Here is a 21,546-nt window from a genome sequence, read left to right as displayed (position 1 = left end):
AACGCCACCCTCCCTCAGCAATTCGCTTGGGAGATCATCTCTGCCCACTGCCTTTCCTGGTCTCATACTCCAGATTGCCTTCAGTACTTCCTCAACAGATGGCACCTCAGCCAGCCACTCACAGGGGGTGACTTCTTCCAATATTTGAGGCACCGCAGCCTCAGCAGAGTCATCCTCACTTTGTGCCACGATGTTTTCCTGGCTGGGTGATTTTCCCTCCCCCAGGACCTCACAGAAATGCTCAGCACATCTGCAAACCTGTTCCTGGGGGTCGGAGATTGGATCACCGTTTTTTCCCCTAATGATGGTAATAGGTGTGGCGCTGCAGGCTACTTTTTTGATGGAGTTAAATAGAGATTTGTATTCGCGGGCCACTGAGCCAGACTCCATCTTCTCAGCAACCCGCGACCACCACCCATCCTTGCAGCGCCTCACGGCTCTCCGAACCTCCGAGCGAAGGCTGTGGTAAGCCTCCTCATTCTCTGACGTGGGATTCTGTAACCGATGACAGTGGGCCTGTCGCTTTTTCTCAACCATCCTGAACACCTCCTCTGTCAGCCAGGGTCTCTGGGGAGGTCTGGACCGCGTACCCAAAGCAGCCATTGCAGCTGCATGAGTCACAGTCCTAAACCTCGTCCATTTACCCTCGACATCAGGAGGAGTCGGGGACGATGCCAATCCCAGCCGCAAGCGATGATGACACACACTCTCAGACACAGATACACACTCTCAGACACAGACACACACTCTCAGATACAGACACACACACACAGACACACACACACAAAAATACACACACTCGCACACGCATTCACACAGAGAGGCGCGCCAATGCAAAGCCGCCTTTCGCGATTCACCCAGAAGTTTCCACGGGGGAGGGAGTGGTGAATGAGTGGATGCAGCTGTTGTTAGGGAATCTTAATGGCTGTAATAATAATTTTAAAATTATTAAATCAATAATGATCATCTTCATAAATGACATCATCATATTACAAAATAAACTATCATTGCTATGATAATCAATACATGAATGAGTAATAATCATTCAATGGATCAAACAACCAACAGCATCAACAATCTACGGGAAATTTTTGGTAAAATCTCTTTTTTATTGAGCATTAACAAATCAATAAATAATTTTCATCATCGAATGAATCAATCAGCCATCATTACCATCATCATCCAATGGGGAAAAAAATCTACGATATTCCATTGACATGCTCATATGTGAAATAAATAAATCCACGACTACCACAATTTATTAACAGCATAATCATCAAAATAATCATCAGCTTTTTGCACCACTACATGCATAACATAAATCACGACGATCAATGAAGCGATCAGGATTAAATCAATAAACCAATAATTATTTATCCACCGCAAGTCTCCGTGGACAGCATCCAGAAACACGTTAGCACGCGCTCTTCTCTCGACATGCCTTTGCCTGCGTTTCTCGATTTGCTGATCCACGTGTGTGTGCGTGTTTGTGTCTGTGCGCGTTGTCTGCGTATGGTTATGAAATGGGGATGCGTGTCGAGAAATCACAGACAGGAGGGAAGCAGCAGTCATACGGTTATCCCACGCCAACAATTGCCCAAGCTCTGCAATCCTCTGTATAGTGAGATGCTATCGGGAAATGAATACGCGTTTTACAAGCGAAAGATGAACCTGCATGAACTGTAGAAAGCAACCACTAATTCCTGTAAAAACTAATATTTTGCGTGCAGCGATCCAAACCCACGTGGTCCAAGTCGCATCGACACGTGGCAATCCACGCCTCGCTTCACGCCTCACTGCCCCACCCATCCCACCGTGCCTGTCGCCTCGGCTTCACTTGTCCCCCCCCCCCCCCAGCAATAACGCCCGGCCGCTTTTGTCTTCCCGGTGCCGCTGTTTACCCAAAGCGTTACCGGGTACGCAAAACACAGGGGAGCCACGGTGGCGAGATGTTGACTACCTCGCCTGGTATGCAGGGAGGTCGTGGGTTTGATCCCGACCATGATGTCCGCTGCATATTGGGAGTTTGCGTGTCTCTCTCCCTGTGGTCGCGTGGATTTTTCTCCGGTTCCTCCGGTTTTTCCCTCCACGTAAAAAAAAAAACGCGCGTTTAGAGTAATTTGGCTCCTATAACATTCCACGTGATAAACCACTTCGTTGAGCTATCATTTGTGTCCAGATTGCTTTTGAAAAAGAGCTATACACCTCAGTGGGTCTTGCCATGTAAAATTTAAATAGCTTTAGTTTAATTATCGGCGTGAGGCACTCCACGAGAGTGCAATCTATGCCTGTCCATAATAATCCTTAATTATAGTGCTCAAGTTAAACATTGTGCACAGTGACGGGGAGGCAGAGACATGAATAGGCAGCAGTGCACATTTAATGACGCGTGAAGACGTGTGTACAGTAATTGTATAGCATGTATGTGCAATGCAGAAGGCCATTGCCCGAAACGTTGTCACTCGCGCATGTGCGCGTCTCACTGCGAGGTCTGCGGGGAACGCTTGGGGGGGTCACGTGGTGAGTATTTGTGTGTGTGTGTTTTTATCATTCACGCGGCAGACTGCAAAAGACTGAAGTGGAATTTCCTCAACATAAAAAACACCCGTAAGTTCCTGCTGATTAAAATGTGGAAGTACACCAATTGACTTCTCATTTTTAAACATCGGGTATCATAAATTAGACACACAGACAAAGGTGCCCCTCCCCCCATATAGCCTTAAGAAGGCTGTTGGGGGAAGTGCTGATAGTAAGCACCTATGAAGGCCGGCACGGGCACACGAGGGGGTGTGGGTGGACAGCACCACGCCCAGCCGCCTTTGTCTCTCGAGTGGCGATGTTTACACACCGCACCAGGTACTCATTTAATGCCGAGTCGGCCTAGGAGAGGCCCAGGACCGGTTTCAGGTCATTGTCACTGGTCTTGGTGGCCGTGAGCGGGAATCGAACTCGGGTCGCTGGTTCCGTTAGCGCATCGCGTTAACCACTACACTACCGCTCCCCGCGTCGTAAGACGGGCACACGAAGACAGCATCTTGTTATTTTCCTGCTGTATTTTAAAATGTCCTTGTAATCGTGCTCAATCGAAGAAACGTATTAACTCTTTATCCAGCGTCATGTCAAGTCACGTTCATTGCTGGCTGTTTGGCGCCTTGGATCTTTGGGGGGCCTGTCTGCGAGAACAAAACGAAACACAATGATTTGCTCGAGTGTTCTTATTCCCTTCGGGGGGAAGGTTCCTTCTTGGGGGCCCTCCAGGTTCCTGGCGCTCACGACGACAAATTCAGCGACTGCCCCCCCCCCACCCCCCAAACCCACAAAGGGAGCCAGGGCCCTCTTGAAAAATTCAGCTTGATACCGTCAAATCACTCCGCCGGCCAATTGCCCCAATGCAGGGATATTGCAACATTTCATCACATGGAGGAAAACAAATCTATCTCCAGTCACTCTCGGTACAACAATGGACGAAGGCCTCCCTTGCATCGTGTCGGCAACGGCGGCGGGGGGGGGGGCGGGGGTTTGACCATGCTTCACCACGCTGGTCGGTGCGTTTCAGATCGTCACTCGCCAACGGTGTGTGCCGTGGATGGAAGTCGAACGCAGGTCGTTGGGTTCACAGCGCAATGTGCTAACCACTGCGTCACCGCTGCCCTAACGCTACCACGTGTGTGTGTGCAAAAAAATGTTGCCACGCGCGCGGTCGCCCCACTTCTTACAACCGCCACGAAGCTTCTCCTAATCCTCGTGTCGACAGGTGCTCACGTCCACTCACTCACAGCGCTGTCGTAGGGCAGCTGCGGGAAGAGGCTTGCAAAGAGCAGGGGCGGGAGGGGCGGGGTATTTTAAATAGTGCCAGGCATGCCCCCCCCCTCCCTCCAATTCCATTTCACAGCCCAATACGTGTTGCACATTTGTATACACAGGGATTACATTTCTCACCCACCGGAATGCCACTATAATGACAATAGAGCCTGCATGCGGTGTGTGGGGACTAGTGGCCAAGGGAGGTAATGACAGAGGAGTCAGCCTTCAGTACGAGTGCACTAGTGGCTACGGGAGGTAATGACAGAGGAGTCAGCCTTCAGTACGAGTGCACTAGTGGCCACGGGAGATAATGACAGAGGAGTCAGCCTTCTTCAGTACGAGTGCACTAGTGGCCACGGGAGGTAATGACAGAGGAGTCAGCCTTCAGTACGAGTGCACTAGTGGCCACGGGAGGTAATGACAGCAGGGGTATCAGTTGTGAGTGCGAAGGAATTGGTGGCTACGGGAATTTTCGAGAAGGGAGTGTGGTCAGGTGACGGAAGAGAACGGTGGAGTCTGCCGGTGGAGCGAGCTTCCAGAGTCAGCGAGAATGATCTAGAAGGGGGGCGTGGCCTCGTGTTGATATATATTAGGGAGATGTGCAGGAGACTCGGGGCTGTCGCAGTGGGGGTCTCCGCCTGATGTCAAATGAACGTGTCTTCAATAAAGTGCCATCTCAAAAGAAGTGTGTTAAGTCGTCGTTACACTACTATAGGCTGGCTTAGAGTAGGATATGTTAACTGACCCCGCATGGTATGCAGGAGGTCCGTGGGTTCGATCCCGATCCTGACACCTTTATATTTGGAGTTTGCACGTTCTCGCCGTGGTCGCGTGGATTTCTCTCCGGGTCCTCCGGCTTTCCCTCTACATTTAGAATCAACACGCGTTGACAGTATCTGGCTGCTATAAAATTTCACGTGATAAGCCACTTCGTTGAGCTTTCTTTTGTGGCCAGGTCGCTTCTTGAACAGAGCTATGTAGCTCAGTGGGCCTTACTTGGTAAAATAAAAAAATAGCTTTAGTTTAGTTTAATTGTCGGCGTAAGGCACTACCACGAGAGTGCAAGCTATGCGTGTCCATAATAATGCTTAATTATTGTGCTCTGTATTCTTATTGGTCTATAAACAGATTTATACGAAAAATTATGACGCCCAAATAAGGAGAGATGGATGTGGTGTGGCAAACTAATTCCCGGGACAGCGATCCGGAGTGTCCCGGCTGAAGTTAAACATGATGCATAGAGATGGCGAGACAGAAAAACGAGTCAAATTCCAGAGCAATTTAAGGATGAGAGAAGAAGTGTGTATAGTAATGATATAGCGTGTATGTGCAATGCAGAAGGGCCATTGCCCAAAACGTCACGTATTATATGCTTTATTTAATTCCACCAAAGTGTGATTAACGAACGTGTTGAATGTTAGAATTGTTTTTTTTACCTTTTTCTCTGGCAACAAAACTGACACCTTGTTTACAAGGAGTCATGTTTGCATTGACCACAATACCTGCGGTCGGAATGCAAACAAAAAACATAACTCTGATAATGTATGCACTGTCCTTGAAATGTATTGGTCCACACCCGAGACAGCTTTCCTTAAAGCCTTGTCTCACATGGTGTTGGACCAGATGACGCCAAAAGGCGCACTGAAAAAAAAGGTGTCAGTTTTGTTTCCAGTTAAAAGGGTAAAAAAACAATTCTCATATTTTGCTACTGGCAAAAGGAGGTCCCAATGGTATGTCGAATGTTGCCGTATCGTTAGAACAATCCAGAGCGGGGATCACGCAATTCTCAGAGGCCAATAATCGATGAAGGAACTCATGCCAGGAAGGAGGCCGGGCAAGAGGCCAAGCAGCAGATAAAGAAAGATGCGGTGTAACGGCTGGAGAGAAGGAAGGAAGGTGATAGAGGTGTCCAAAGAAATGGAGAGAATAACGTTCAATAGCACAGGGCGGAGGGAGTTTTAAACAATACTTACCTACCATTGGGGAGATTTAGATTGACAGGGTTTGGCTACGTACGGTGCGAAAAAAGTCCAACATCCATATATTGCATACGAAAGAACGTGGTCCAAAGAATGTTCGTTATTTTGACTGTTGAGAAAAAAAATTGAAAGCGTTTGGGCAGGACACGTCGCTAGAAGGGATGATGGCCGGTTGTGGACAATGATGATGGAGTGACAGCCAAGGGATAGAAACGCGCCGGAAGTCACACGCTCTCCGCGGAGATGGAGCGATTAAATCAGCCGAAGTGCAGCGGCTATGTGCGGATTATTACATCGCAGGAGGGTGGGTGATATCTACGACTCGCCTAGGTGGCCTTCATCCAGCGGTGACCATTGAGTTTAAATATAACAGGGTGGCCCATAAGTCGGGACACACGTGGTTATTATATTTTATTTGAAAGAAAAAAAAATCACAAAGGTTTATCCAATTTATTTTAACAAATGTTCAAACTGACTTCCATTCTCATTTTTCAATGAATTGATGACTTTTGTGAGATTACAGCTGCCTACTTTAGCATACATTAAAAAAAAATCTACTTAAACAGACGTTAAACAAGTCTAATTCAACTCGTTCGTCTTTTGTCAATTTTCTTTCCATTTTGAAATGTCATGTGAAAGGGAAGAAGAAAAAAATATATTAATAATGATAATAGATAATAAAACATTACGAATAAACAATTACAGTGGTTTAATGTCAGTGTTAAAATAAATTAAATAACCCCTGTGTCCTGACTAGTATACACAAACCAATATACAAAGATCCCCTATATATCCAGTCATACAGACTGCTTTGTTGTTGTAACGTTCTGACCCCCCCACCCACCCCCACCCTTCTAGAAATCTTTGGGAAAAGAGCTTCAGAGCTCATCGGATTCCTCCTCAAGTCTCAACAAATATTCGGATTATTTGCTAAGCGTCGTTAGCGGAGCACCTGATGTGGCCTAGAACTTGCTTGCGCAAGGATTGGTGGTTACGGCGGCCGGACCAGTCACTCGCCCGGCCGCTTTTGTCTCCCACGGTGCTCGTATTCACACCACCGTGCTCACCCATCCTCCGGTGTGATCCTAGCCACGCCCCGCTTCTCACATTCACGAGCAAGAAGATCGCACTTTGTACTTGCGGTGCAATTAATGCGCGCCCGTGACCAAATCACCCGCAGCTATTGCTCTCGGATCCCATCAGATCTCCGATGCTAAGCCGGGGGTTGGGGGTGGGGGGTTGTTGAGCCTGACTATCGCCTGAACAGGTCGCTGTAGGCTGCTGAGTCACCACGTTGTGGGCAGCAGAGGGCAGTGCAGCATGTTCCATCGTTGTACTGTATTATATGACTCCAGCGTCTATGCTCCCCGCACTCATCACCCCCACTTGGTGTAGCGTGGTCAAATACACACCCACAAGCTGCGCGGCGTGAGAGGTCCTTCGTACAGCAGTGCGCACGTGTACATACACATACACACGCGCGTCATCCTTTATTAGATGCCTTAGGGTGGAATTCCCACTGATACGACATTTCCCTTTTCTGCAAAACACGAATAATAATAATAATTTCCACTCAACAAGCGCCTCTTCTACGAGGCACTCAAGGCGCTGTGCATCGCGCCAAAATAAATTCATAAATCCATGCCTAAAGGGAGGAAAAGCTAAAAAGAATCTGAGTTTTAAGGCGAGGCGTACGCGCTTATGATGTCATTAATTAACAACACAACGTCTCAACTGTGTGCGATTCCACTGAGCGCAGCATTCAATGGAGTCGCGAGCACCCTGCAAATGAAGCCATGCTTCATTCATAGTCCGTGGTCGTATAGCCATTAACAGACTGTTGGGGCAAGTGCTGTTCGCGAGCGCCTGCGAAGGGAGGCACGGCACACGAGGGGGTGGGTGGCCAGCACCACGCCCGGCCGCCTTTGTCTCCTCGTGAATTGGCAAATAACTTCCCCAAAAATATTACATTTGCGGGGTAGCGAGCGGTCGGCCATTGCGTGGGACACAACCTAATTTAATTGTAGGGTGCGCGACCTTGCTCCGAAAGGAAGGGTGGATTCACGCGCAGCCGCGCCTATGTGTGTGCGTCTCACCCGCGCACACTCACTCCATCTCTACCCGCTTCCTCAACAGCGGTGGACGAATCTTCCTCGTTCCCATTCAATGCCAAACTTGAGACCTTACTTCTCTCTTGTGCCGTTGACTAGTCACGTCCCAATAACACTCTTAAAATATATATTTTAAAATTCCCACAAACTCTCGTTGCTTTTCCACCTCCATCCCAATCGCTACCTCAATCACGACGCATCGCAGTTAACATTTGGAGCAGAAGATAGCAGCCATCACTGGGCCCCACTCTGCTCGGTGAGAAATCACGACGAATGCCATCAACGCGGGGACCGAACATCGATCATCGATAATCGATCTCCGGGTCTCCAGAGCGACAACAACAACAACAACACAAAGCCACGCCAACGGCTCCTCTCCAGGGCCAAAGAGCGACGTGCCAGATATAGGCCCTGGGACAAGGACCCTCCAACTGAACATCGAGGGACTCTCCCGGGGCGAAGTGCGAGCATCTCGCGATCAGAACGGAAAACCCATAGCGCCGACGATGATGGTGAGCACTCGGCGTGCGCGTGGGACTCGAGGCGGGTGGCGGTGGTGGCTTCTTGCGCGCGGTGTCACACCGCTGCTCAGCTCGCGCTGTTTGCACAGCGACGTCCACGCATCTCGAGCTTAAGCTACGCGGAGGCCTGAGACGCTCTAAGGTCTTCGGACGCGATGTATACATCTGTGAGAGGAAGACCCTCACAGGGAATGGCCTGACGACATCACGAGAGATTGGTGCCAGAAAGATGTGGCCACGACTCGCGCGTGTTGGCACGAGGCAGAGGAAAGTGAAAACAAATAACGGAATGTGCAGTGGACACCTAACGGGCTATCGGCCCGTGGAGCGTGACGATGATGAAGATGCATTCGGCGGTGGGATAGAGCAGTGGCGCAGCGGTTAGCGCACTGCGTTACGAAACCGACCGCCTGAAATTTGATTCCTGGCTGCAGATAACATCAGCAGCGAGTGATATCTGAACCGGTCGTAACCACCTCCCCTCACCACCCCAACACCCATCTGTACTCACAAGCGTGGCAAAGTATTGATCATTGCATAGACAAATTGTCGTTGTTGATGACGATGGTGATAATCGCTCACATGCAGGCGGGGCGGAGGGGGGCATTGGAAACCTGCTGAGGGTAGCTTGCGGTGGAGTGAAGCGAGGGTGCGAGAATTCCGCAGTGCCACGGGAAGAGGATCGAGGCGCAGTCGCGTCCTTCTAGGGGACTGCGCGCGGCTCGCTTCATTGATGTTAAATATAAACCTCGTGGTGGTAGGGGGCGGGTGTAGGTATCCTGTTCCCCCAACACAACCAGCATGAGCCACTTCTCCCCCTGGCTCAACCGCTGCGTAGCTTCTGTCACAGCGTTGGTGTCCCTACGCTCAGCTCTGAACTGACGTTGACCGTATGACCTCCCCCCCCGACCCCCCGCCATGTCCCCCACGCAGCTAAAATAATTTAAACAAGCTGCTAAGCCAGGCCATTAATAGAGCCTTCCCTTGTGAGAATTCGACCGAAGGGACATGTTACCCTCGGACACCACGCAGACATGAGCGCGATTATCGCCGCAGATACGCAGCAGCAGAAGCAGCAGCGTTAATTTCATCTCATAGCATCGGTTATTGTAAAGCTGTTAATATGCATAGCCTTATCCACAAGACTATACCGAAAAAGACGTGAGATGTATGAGCTGTGGGGTGAGTTTCCTGGCGTACGTGATGTGATATATACGGCGCAAGGCATCAAGCGGTCCATCCGCAACCTCACCAAATAAAAGAGTCGTCGTTGAATATATGTGTGTACGCATAAGTCGTAATGGTCTTTACCCTGAAAAGCCTCGCAGAGCCTCGAGACTAATTTGAGGAGTGTTCGGGATGTTTATCCGATTCCTTTATATATTTTTTTTATCTAACGCGCGTGGTCGACGGTAGAATAAAATATTTACTCAACCCGGATTGTCCACGTGCTCGCGTATCCTCTAATTGATCCCATTAGTCGAGTCCCATTGATCCTCGCGACGAACGTCAAATTTAGCGCTCCCATGTTTTTTAATGCCTTATTGCAGCAGTGGATAGATCACGGCTGGCAATGATGGTGATGATGGTGATGATGATGATATGAGATCGGAATACTCACACATGAGCACGTGTTGCGCGACTTCCTTCTTAATGCACACCCTATTGATTGATTATTTTATTTCCACAAAGTAAGACGCATGGGTGTAATCTAATTGCTGTTGATTTGCAAATATTCGGCTTGTCTACACAAAACAAAACAATATTTTGATTGTATTTTATTATTAATATTGGCCTATCAATAAATAAACACCGCTTTCAACAGCCCATACTGACCAGCGGGGTGAAGTATAAAACGCCACGGCCCAGAACGAGTTGGGAACGCCCTCATACAACAGTGGCTTGACAACGGGATTAGTCCGTGTCAGGAATGAACACCGCCTCGTCCCTGGCACGTGGGTGCTCATGCAGGGCCGCGACGGACGTGAACCGCTCACGCGAACTGGCTGCCTCCTCTGCTCCGTCAACTTCTCCGTTCCTTTTCCTAGTTCGAGAGTTGATCGGTAACCTCCCAGGCGTAACTTGACGAATGTCTCTCAAGCGGTCAGCGAATGATCGATGTTGGGGGTGGGCCAGTGGACGAGAGCTCCGTGCACCCTCTGCTCAAGACAGAGGCGAGCAATCGCCACCTATTGAACCGTGCGGGAAGTTGCATGAGCAGCAACCCGAGCTCAATCCGACGACGAGCTGAAAGGCATCCGTCACGCGAACCCGGCCGAGAGTTCGTCTCGCTCTCTCCGTGTGTTGGTTAAGTCACCAATGCGCTCAATGTGTATCGACGGTGGCTTCAAACAAAGATGACCACAGTGCAGTTCTTCAGGAAGTGGTGCTTGTGGTGGTTTCGCATATTTCTTGAGGCTGGGAGTATTATACGTGTTTTTTTTTTATCTTGCAGGAAGAGCCCGAGCTCAATCCGAGGTCGAGCTGAACGTTATCCGTCACGCGAGCCCGGCCTGCATTAATCTCGCTCTCTCCGTGTCTCTCTGTTGCCTTTGTTGGTTAAGTCACCCTTGCTCAATGCGTATCGATGGCGGCTTCCAACAAGATGACCACGGTGCAGTTCTTCGGGAACTGGTGGTTGTGGTGGTTTCGCATATTTCTTGAGGCTGTGAGTGTTGTTTGTTTTTCTTACCGCACGTCGCGCGTGCTGTCATTGCGTGGTTTGTTGGCACGTTGCTGTTGAACGCCAGTGGCCAGCATCAAAGTCCGTGAGTGAAATGACTCCTCAAAGTTGATTTGAAGCTTTCGTGACTGCAGGAATCCATACTTGTGGGTTCTTTCGGTAATGTCACGTAGGTAGAACAAATCTATTATTATTTTTACCTACGTGACTTTACCGAAAGAAGCAAAGAGTATGGACTCCTCAAAGGGTTCACACTGATTCGCATTTTGCCAACTGACGGATAACATTGCGTCCCATGTGTTACGCCAACTGAACCGCCGACACTTGAGTCATAACCAATCGATTCTGCCACTGCTGATTTAAGAATTACTTCCGTATCTATCATCGGGCGCGTGCAAGCGCGTAACGATGTGGTTCGTACTTTACGGGACAAGACAGATGAACAAGTTCGGGAAAACTGTGCGCCGTGTAGTGCGAAGCTTTACCCTCACCACGTGGGACGTGCAGACATCACGTTTGCCAATCCACTGCTAGATGAAGGCAGGGGGTCGGGGGCGGCTCCGCCACACGAAGGTTATCCGACCATACTTCACCACGCTGGTCAGTGCTGGTTGGTGAAGACGGTGGAGAGTTACGGAACGGGTTATGCTGCAGTGCCCTCTGATGCTCACATCGCCTACGACACCTGTGCCTTTTGGTTGTTGTCGTTGTTGTTGGTGGTGGTTGGTGGTGGTTGGTTGGTGGTGGTGGTATCGGTGCGTAGACGTCGTCCGTGCAGACACGTTAGCGGAGGCTCCAACGGTTCTTATTTTTTTGACAGACCTTCTCCAGACCTTTCGGCTTAGGACGGGCGCTCTCCCGGGCGATTACAACGAAGCCCACATGGCAGTGCACCCCCCCCCCCGCCCCCAAACTCCTCGCCGCGGTGGTGATTTCGTCCTGGAACTAAAATTCAACAACGGGTGTCATTTTCACCTTGTCGCGCGCAACCCACCCACGCGATGGCCAATGCTGACACTGATCCCCCCCCCCTCTCGCACACCACGCGCGCATCTTCCTATTCTTCTTCCTTGCGCTGTATTTTTTTATTTTAACTCAACCACGTCCCGGATTGATAACGAAATATTCCGCACGTGCGTTTCCCAATTAACACCTTTTTTTAAATAATTGCATCTCTGTTGCCCACCTTCCCATCCCTCCCACACTCACTACCCCCCCTCTATTCCCCCCCCCACCACCACAACGGGTGGCCGTGTCCCGTCTGGATGATGACGAACTCATCATGGATTCCCGACTAAACAAGGGGGCTGGTGGAGTGGAAGTTGCGCGAATTTGCCACCGCCCGCGCGCGCGCGCAGTGAAAATTGAACAACAGCGCGACTGGAGCAGTGGGGGTGGGGGTTGGGTGGCGATGCAGCGAGCCTCGTTGCCCGTGTGACTCAGTGCGAACCGGTCCTGGGCCTCCCCCTAGGCTCGACTCGGCCTCGCGCGGTGCGTAAACGTCGCCCCGAGTGAGCCGAAGACGGCCTGGGCGAGTCGCTGGACACCCCACCCCATCGTGGCGCCGTGCCGGCCTTCGTAGGTGCTGACTCGCTAACAACGCTTGCCCCAACAGTCTGTTACAGGCTATGCGGGGGATCTTTGTCTTTGAGTGTGCATATGTCGTTGCTATGTGTGTCAACATTAAAATCCCCCTGTTCAAAGCGACAATAACAACATCATTACCATCATCATTTATGACGACGAGGAACGGATGAGGAACATGTATGATGATAAGGAACGAAACAGGAGGATTTCTCCACAAATCTGGCGAAACGTCGTACTCAGATTGCAAATGTTGTGGATTGGCTCTCCAACACACCGGTGCTGCTGTACTAGTAACGAATTGGCATGTTCCGTTTACGTGACAACCCTTACTAATTGGCTGTGTCGGGTGGTGGCGGGTTTAAAGACAAATGTATATTTACGCGATCTAACCGACAAAAAACCTATCTGTATTATGGATCATCATCATCATGGGTTAAATGAGACGCACCAATCGAGGTTGCGTGCGTGTGTGGCGCCCAAGTCGCCGTCCGCCAATCTGCCCACTCCAACGCAAGGTGTAAGTGCATTTAAAGGACGCGACCTGGGCTTGGCTGTTTTCACTCCAACGCTGTCCTCTGGACAGTCCGGTCCCTTCACCTGATGAAGGCCACTTGTGTTGTGGCCGAAACGTCGTGATTTTTTATTGTTTTATTTTTTTACCTACGTGACTTTGCCGAATAGAACCAAAGAGTATGGATCCTTGCAGTCACGAAAGCTTCAAATCTAGAATTGCATTTAAATGTGTTTGAGAGTTTCCTTCTTTCTTCTGCTTCTGGCTGTTGAATTGCCGTTACGGACACCACTGCGAGGCCTTCATCCGGCAGTAGACTTGACGACATAATATCATATCAGTTTAAGTCATTGCGCGTTTCGTGCTTGTGTGAAATTGTTTTAAAAGTGTGTTACTCGAATTACCCTGAAATGCACGTGATCTTGTCAGATATATTCACGCTAAGTTGGATTGACCGCGACTGGTACTTGAATGGGTGGTGGCCAGAGCTTGCCCGGTGTTGTAGGTGCAGGGCTGTGGAAGTGTTGTCAGGAGATGGCAGTGCTGAGTGTCTCTGCCTCCGATTTCTTCCCACTTACGGACAAACATCCCTCCTGAAAAAGTGCGCCGAGATTCGGTGATGCATTCCTTGGCAAATGTAAGAACATAAGAACGTGAGCAATATTAATAAACAAGAGACGCCAATCAAATGCTAATTTTTATGCTAATTTCTTTGTCAAAACACCTTGTTTGCTCGCACACAGGTCCGATGTCTGAGCGTGGTTGTGTTTTGCTAAATTCTCCTGTTTGATGAGTACTAGGTGCCTCGGTGAATGTATATACTCTAACTTTAACATAGCTATTTCTGTGACCAGTTACTAGCTAATCACTCAGCTATTTCAATGCTAAATTCGATGCTAATTCCTTTGTCAAGGGGCACCTCTGCGGATGTGTATACTTTAACTTAGCTATTTCAATGAGCCATTTCAATGCTAAATTATATGCTAATTCCTTTGTCAAGGCGCTTGGTCTTCTTTATCTTCTCACACAGCTTAAAGGTCGTGATCTAAGCGTGGCTTCTTCCACTCCAGCGCTGTCCTCCAGACAGGCTCGTCCCTTCACCTGATGAAGGCCGCTTGTGTTGTGGCCGAAACGTCGTGATTTTTTGTTATTTTATTTTCACCTACGTGACTTTACCCAATAGAACCAAAGAGTATGGATCCTAGCAGTCACGAAAGCTTTAAATCTAGAAGAGACGGGAATTCGGTCCATCTAGCTCCTTCGGTTGTTAGTGGCAGATCGAGTTTAGAATCTCATGGAGGCGTTTGCGTGAAGATTCCAGCGAATCAGCTTGCGCCACATGGGTGGCAGGGCAGCCTGTTCCCGACTCACAACATTCACTGCAAAGGGGGCATTGCGTGAAACGTCAAATCTATCACATCGCGCCGAGCAGAGCGGTCCCAATTTTAACGTGGAGGGAAAATCTGGATGCAGGGAGCAATTTGGCTGTCAATAATGGGCCTCTACGTTTCCAGCCGGAATATAAAATGAGCGTGGCAGAGCTGCCTGGTGGTTCCCCGCTGTGCGTTCTCTGTCAACTCGCAAGGAAACTTTCTCGCCGCGTTGCCGTCTCGGCCACCAATCCCACGGTCTGGCGTGCAACGCGCGTCACATGACCAAAGGTGCGTGCGTGCGTGCGTGAGAAGAATGGGGAGCGGTTAGCTCGCTGTGCTACAAACCCGGCGACTCCGAGTTCGATTCTCGTTCACGACCACCAACACCGGTGACGATTATCTGAACCGGTCATGGGCCTCCCCTAGGTCGACTCAGCATAAAATGAGTACCTGGTGCGGTGTGTAAATACATCGCCACATTTCCACTTTGGAGACTAAAGCCAATCGGGCGTGGTGCTGGAAACCCACCCCATCGTGTACCGTGCCGGCCTTCATACTGTAGGTGCTCGGTAACAGCACTTGCCCCAAGACTGTGTTCAGGCTATACGGGGAATTTTGTCTTTGGCTTGTGTACACGTGCAGTCAATACACTGCTGGATGAGGGCCTCCTTATACCGAAGTTGTTTGACCATGCTTCACCACGCTAGCCAGTGCGAGTTGAAGAGATTGGAAAGGTGGAGGCAGGACCTGTTCAGATATTTCACGCGCCCCTGATGTTAGCCATGACCCGGAATCGAATTTAGCTTTCTGGATTCACAGTGCAACAACCACTGCCCTCACGCTTCCATTTTAAAATATTAAATTGCAATATTTAATCTTTAAAAAAATATTTAAATCTCGCCTTATAATCACTTTTCGATTTAAAGCTTTCGTGACTGCAAGGATTCATCTTCTTTGGTTCTTTCGGTAAAGTCACGTAGAATGAGAATAAAATAATAAAATAACACAATAAAATTCTCACGACGTTTCGGCCACAAGACGGCCGCTTGCGTTGTGGCCGAAACGTTGTGAGAATTTTATTGTGTTATTTTATTATTTTATTCTCATTCTACGTGACTTTACCGAAAGAACCAAAGAAGATATAATAACTTGACAAAAATTATTACGAAAGAATTAAAAAAATAATAAACAATTTTAATCCTGGAAATTCCCTTTAATGGACTTGAGCAAAGCACTGGGGTTGCAAGTTGCGGTGCACTTTTGCCAAACTGCTGCAGGGGCAAAGTGCGCAAGCAAAAAACAAAGTAACAGTGACATCACCGCAGCTCTCATGCCAGGCTAGGTGCGCGTTGAGGCCACGTGATGTGTCCAAGGAACACAAAGACCCCCGCCACTACGTAGCCCGAAACACCGCGCAGCCCGAAACACCGCGCAGGTCAACACTCACGCCCCGGCCGCCTTTGTCTTCCCAGTGTTGAGATTTTTTTTGTTTTACACACCACAGTGCGTACTTATTTAGTCGATCCGAGGGAGCACGGGGATCGTTTTGACTATCACTCGCCACTGCTGTTAGTCGTGGCCAGCAGTCTAATCTAGGTGGACGGGTTTGTAGCGTAGTGCACTAACCACGATGTTACCACTGCCCGCTCACTCACTCCCACACATGCATGCAACGATAGATGTGGGGAGCGGCAGTGGCATACAGACCCTCGCTATCCGAGTTCGATTCCCGACCACGGCTAACATCGGTGGTGATTATCCAATAGTTTTTCTTTCTGAGCCCTCAATCGACTGAGCATGACATTGAGTGTCTGGTGGTAACAGCACTTGCAGGCTATACAGAGGATCTTTGTCTACACAGTATGTGTGTGTGTGCATGCGTGTGTATCGATCCCTCCGATACATTATACTCCAGCATTAGGCACGTAAATGCACATCGCTCCATTACCCGCAGTGCAGGCCTCTTTGAGCCGGACAACCACCAGGCACGGCTCGCTCGCTTCCCCCAACATCGAAGTGCGACACGGGCGCTCTCATCGCCGCAATTGAACAAATTTCAACCATGGGCAATCCACTGCTGGATGAAGGCCCCCTCCTCCCCAAGCAGCAGCCATCTCTCACGATCCTGCGATGCAAGCGATTGCAGGATGACAGCGACGCCACTCTTCCTGCGCAATCACCCGGGCAACGGGATTTCTCACTCAATATATTCAAGATCAGTCAGAGCATGCAGGAGGCACGTAACTAGCGGCCACCGCCAAAGCGAGAGGTCTACCGGCTGTGGTGTGCCGGGAGCGTAAATTTGCTCCGGATTGCCTACCCCGGACAGACGCGGCTGAAATGATTCTCTGCATTCGTAATCACTGTAGGGAGCGGTGGCGCAGTGGTTATTATTAGCACCGGAACTACAAAACTTGCGGGAGTGAGTCTGATCGTGTCTGGCAAGTGATCTCTTATGAACTTGTCCGAACCTCCCCCCCCCCCCACCCGCTCTAAGTCTACCTAGCCTTAAATGAGTGTCTGGCGTCGTGTGTAAATACGGTAGACAGCACTGGGGAAGGTAAAGGCGGTCGGGCGTGGTGCTCGTCACACCATACGCTCGCACACCGTGCCGACTCTGAATAGGTCTTCGCTAATTACCACCTTGGCCCCGTCTTTGTTTACGACGCGTGTGTTAGGAGCGGCTGAGGTAATTAGATTGAGTTCCTGTATTGTTATCGATGTTTACGCACGGCCCTCGTGTTCGTTTTTAGTCTGAGGCCACCCTAGGGGAGGCCATGCCACACGTTCACATATCACTTGCCAATCGGGTGTCATTCGTGGCCGGGTATTGTAACCAGGTGGCCGCTTTGTAACGAAAGCATCGCAACTCCCCCATTACCTCGCTATTAAGGCCAACATATACACATGCGTACCGACATACTGGTACAAAGACAAAGATCCCTCCCCCTATAGCCTCAACAGACTGTTGGGGCAAGTGCTATTAGCGAGTACTCGTTAAGGCTGCCACGGCACACGAGGGGGTTTGGTACTGGGCCTCCCCTAAGTCCGAACCAGGACCGGTTCGGATATTCGTCACCGGTGTTGGCCGTGAGCGCGCGAATCGTAAAACCCGGCGTCGCCGGGTTCGTAGCGCAGTGCGCTAACCACTGCGACACCGCTCCCCACATACACATACTAAACATTAACAAAGATCCCCCGTATAGCTTGAACAGACTGTTGGGACAAGTGCTGTTAGCGAGCACCTATTAAGGCCGACACAGCGCACGGTGAGGGGGGAGGGGGTTGGCCAGCACCACACCCGGCCGCATTTGTCTCCCGAGTGGCAATGATTACAAATCGCTACACATACACACACTGACAACACGCACAGACGCACACACACCGCAGACACACTGTCCCCACTCCGAGCGCATCGCCTCAATTACGCGCCGCAATAAGCGCGCCCGCGTGTCAACGCCACGGCAAGCGGTGTCTGACTGCTCGCACCGAGACCCCGCCACGCACGTTCACAGCCGCCGACGCTGTTCCGCTTACCCCACCGCGCGCACGCCCGGGTTCGACTCGTAGCGTGAGCGAGCGATGTCATTAGTTCTCGACAAACGTCCCTCCCCCCCCCTATCTACGCTGTGCCGTCGCATTGCCACCGTGGGCTGTGTCTCGATGCGTGTGTATTTGTGCACGCGCGGCTTTGTGCTTTCACAGCTGACAGGTCTATTACATGCACGTTCGCGCGTGTACGGCACCGCGCTGGCCGCACTTGCACGGATTCCTGGCTGCACTTCACCGCACGGTGGTGTTCCCGCGCGCAAGGGTGCCGGCGAGCGCGTGGACATTGCTCGTTTGCGTGTGCGTGTTTATGCATTTGCATTGTGAGCGGGATGCACGTGTGCGTTATAAACGCGCGCGTGTGTGTGTCTCCGTGTATAAATTAGACGGTAACGTCTGCGCGCGCGCGCGAGCGAGCGTTTATGTGTTCACGCAGGCGTGTGTGTGTGTCTGTGTGTCTGCATGCACGAATAACAGACTGTTGGGGGCATGAACACAAGTGCATGGCATTTACATCGAGTGCGTATATATATGCGCGTGTGTGCATGCGTGCGTGCGTGAGTATGCGTGTGTCTGTATGTACGTGTACCAAGAAACGTTCGTGTACGCACGTGCGTATGTGCATCATGTGCTCGTCCACGTGTATGCATGCACGCGTGTGCGCGTGTGCCAAGCGCACGCATACACTGACACACACACACACACGATAAAGCGTAACACACACAGACGCACGCGCGGTTGTGCGTTAAGACACACACGCGCGCAGACACAACCGGAGACATTTACGAGGGGACATAAATCTCACTCACGCCTCGTCCGTCTGGTGGTAGTGATGGCTTCGACAGAGCAGGGAATGTCCGCACGCTTGCCCCATCCCGATCTCTCTACCCTCTCTGCCTTGCTCTCCCTCTCGCTCACGGAAATATATCGAGAGCACAGTATATATTAATATTATTATGGTGACGATGAATCAAGTGTTATTATTTAACGGCGGGCTGCCAGTCAGAGCGCTCCCAGTAGCGGCAGCAGAGATGCGTGGTTCATCGCCGCCGCTCTGAGCCTGTGCGCCACCGCTGGGGGACTGCGGGCGAGCGAGATGGGGCGCGTCTTGTCGCGCGCTTTTTATTCGTGCACGGGGCGTGTGTGCGCGTTCGGCACGTGTTTGTGCGTGTGTGCGCGTCAGGCACGTGTGTGTGTGTGTGCGTGCGGTACGCGTGTGTGTGTGCGCGTGGGGTACGTGTGTCAGTGTGTGCGTGCGTAAGGCACGTGCGTGTGTATGTGTGCGCGTGCGTTGAGCACGTGTGTGTGTGTGTGTGTGGACGCAAACACTATATGTGCACTGGCTGGGTGCACGCGTGCAAAGACCAAGATCCCCCGTATAGCCTGAACAGACTGTTGGGGCAAGTGCTGTTAGCGAGTAGCAACTATGAAGGCCGGCACGGCACTCGAGGGGGTGGGTGACCAGCGCTACTTCCGGCCACCTTTGTCTCCCCAGTGCTGATGTTTACACGTCTCATCAGGTACTCACTCAAGTCTGAGTCAACCTAGGGGAAGGCCGGAACTGGTTAATATAATTACCACTGTTATTGGTTCGAGAGCGGAAATGGAACTCGGATCGCCGGGTTGGTAGCGTATCCCGTTAACCCTTACTCCACCACAATCCCACAATAAACAACAACCATGTACATAGAGACACACGCGCGCGCACGCATTTTGACGCCTCCGTCTCTTCGTCGGTGGAATTGGCCAGGGACCCCCACCTCCACACCTCCACACAACCCCCGGACCCGACCGAAGACGAGCGATTACGCAATCGTGATGAGGGTGATTCTGTGACAACCGCCTCCCCCTGAGACTGCAATTGGCGTGTTAGGGCTGCGCGCGTGTGCACGCGTGGGTTGTGTTCGCTCCTCTCCCCCCCCCCCCTCACTGCGCGTTATCGCTTTACGCGTGCAGCGACCGCTCCAGCGTCTTCCCGGATGTGCCGTGAAGACGCTGTTTGTTACGCGATCCTCGGCGCGCCGCTCCTCGACGATGTCTCACGCCTCGCCTCTCATCCTGCGGTTTTGCTCGAGTCCGAAGGATGCCGCCGATCTAATTAAACGCCCCCGTAGCGCCTTGCGTAATGCGCGACAGCGAGTGGATGGTGTCCGTCCGTGTGGGTGGTGGGTGGGTGGGTGGAGGGATGTGGGTGGTACTGTAGCGGTGAGCGCACTGCGCTACGAACCCGGCGGCCAGAGTTTGATACTCGCTCACGGCCACCAACACCAGCGACGATTATCTGAACCGGTCCTGGGACTCCCCTAGGTCAACTCAACCACAAATGAGTATCTGGTACGATTTGTAAAAGAGAAATAAGCAATCGGGAGACGAAGATGGCCGGGCATGGTGTTGACCACCCACCCCCTCGTGTCCCGTCCCGGCTTTAATAGGTGTTCGCTAATAGCACTTGCCCCCATATAGCCTACAGTGGACTGCACATACCTACTATAATCACCCAGGAATGTCTGTCCTTAACGCTCGTGACGTCATTCCACATCGACCAGCCCCCATCATTAATATTCATGAGCAGGTGACGTCCTCCAAATGGACCCCCCCCCCTCATTCATAATAATCATGAGCTGGTGACGTCACTCCACATAGAACAGCCCCCCTCATTAATAATCATTATAAGGTGACGTCCTCCAAATTAACACCCCCCCCCCATTCATAATAATTCGCGGGTGACGTCATTCCATATGGGGAGGCGAGGCGCCTCCTCCCCCCTCCTCAGCGTCAACTGACAACCCTCACTACAAAGGCAGAACCCTCACGTCACGTGATCTCCGTAATGCTGTTGAGACATAGAAGTAAAAAGGACGTCGTGATAAACAAGGGATTATAACCTTAAAATAAAATAAGTCTGTATCACCGCGGCCTTACAAATTGCACACTCATTGATGCAATGAATATATCACGTTGCGGTCTGATTTTCGCTTGCAAGTTTCAGATTTACTGCAATACACCCGTCCTTGGACGGGCAAAAGGCTAGTTTCCCAAGAATTATCGTTAACTGATAAGAGGCTAATTGTGAGTGTGGCTTTTAAACACTGGGGTGATTAGAGCCTCGTCCTTTGCAATAACCGATCATTCGTAAAAAAAGATTAGTCCAAATAAACAACAATAACAACAACAAACAACCCCCGTCGTGAAGGTATAGAACCACAATTAGGCTTAAATTAGGCACGCGCATTATTGCAGCGCGGTCGAGTGGTGTGAATCGACGCGTGATTTCATCAAACCAATTATAGATCCGTACAACGTGAGGCTTTTTACTCGCTAATCGCCAGCCTTTAATTCATCACGAGAGAGTAGATTGTAGTCAGAATTTACACGTGTTACCTGTACAGCCCTTTTGTCAATCCACTGCTGGATGAGGCCCAGGACAC

The 21,546-nt window shown here is 50.6% G+C and overlaps 1 protein-coding gene across 1 annotated transcript in view; it reads right to left on the bottom strand.

Moving 5' to 3' along the window:
* PDE2A (phosphodiesterase 2A) overlaps positions 1-19,255 on the bottom strand; it is a 222,336-nt gene extending 203,081 nt beyond the window's left edge. The window contains exon 1 of the mRNA XM_032955406.2: positions 18,928-19,255. Coding sequence (XP_032811297.2) covers positions 18,928-18,992 — 65 coding nt within the window. The 5' untranslated portion in view covers positions 18,993-19,255. The remainder of the gene's footprint in view (positions 1-18,927) is intronic.
* Between the last annotated feature and the right edge of the window lie 2,291 nt (positions 19,256-21,546).

This window comes from Petromyzon marinus, chromosome 16 (assembly GCF_048934315.1).
Source record: "Petromyzon marinus isolate PM22_M1 ecotype Great Lakes invasive population chromosome 16, UKy_Petmar_22M1.pri1.0, whole genome shotgun sequence".
In the NCBI taxonomy this organism is placed as follows: Eukaryota; Metazoa; Chordata; class Hyperoartia; order Petromyzontiformes; family Petromyzontidae; genus Petromyzon; species Petromyzon marinus.
The sequence above is the reverse complement of the archived record's forward strand: the minus strand, read 5'-3'. Positions and strand labels throughout refer to the sequence as shown.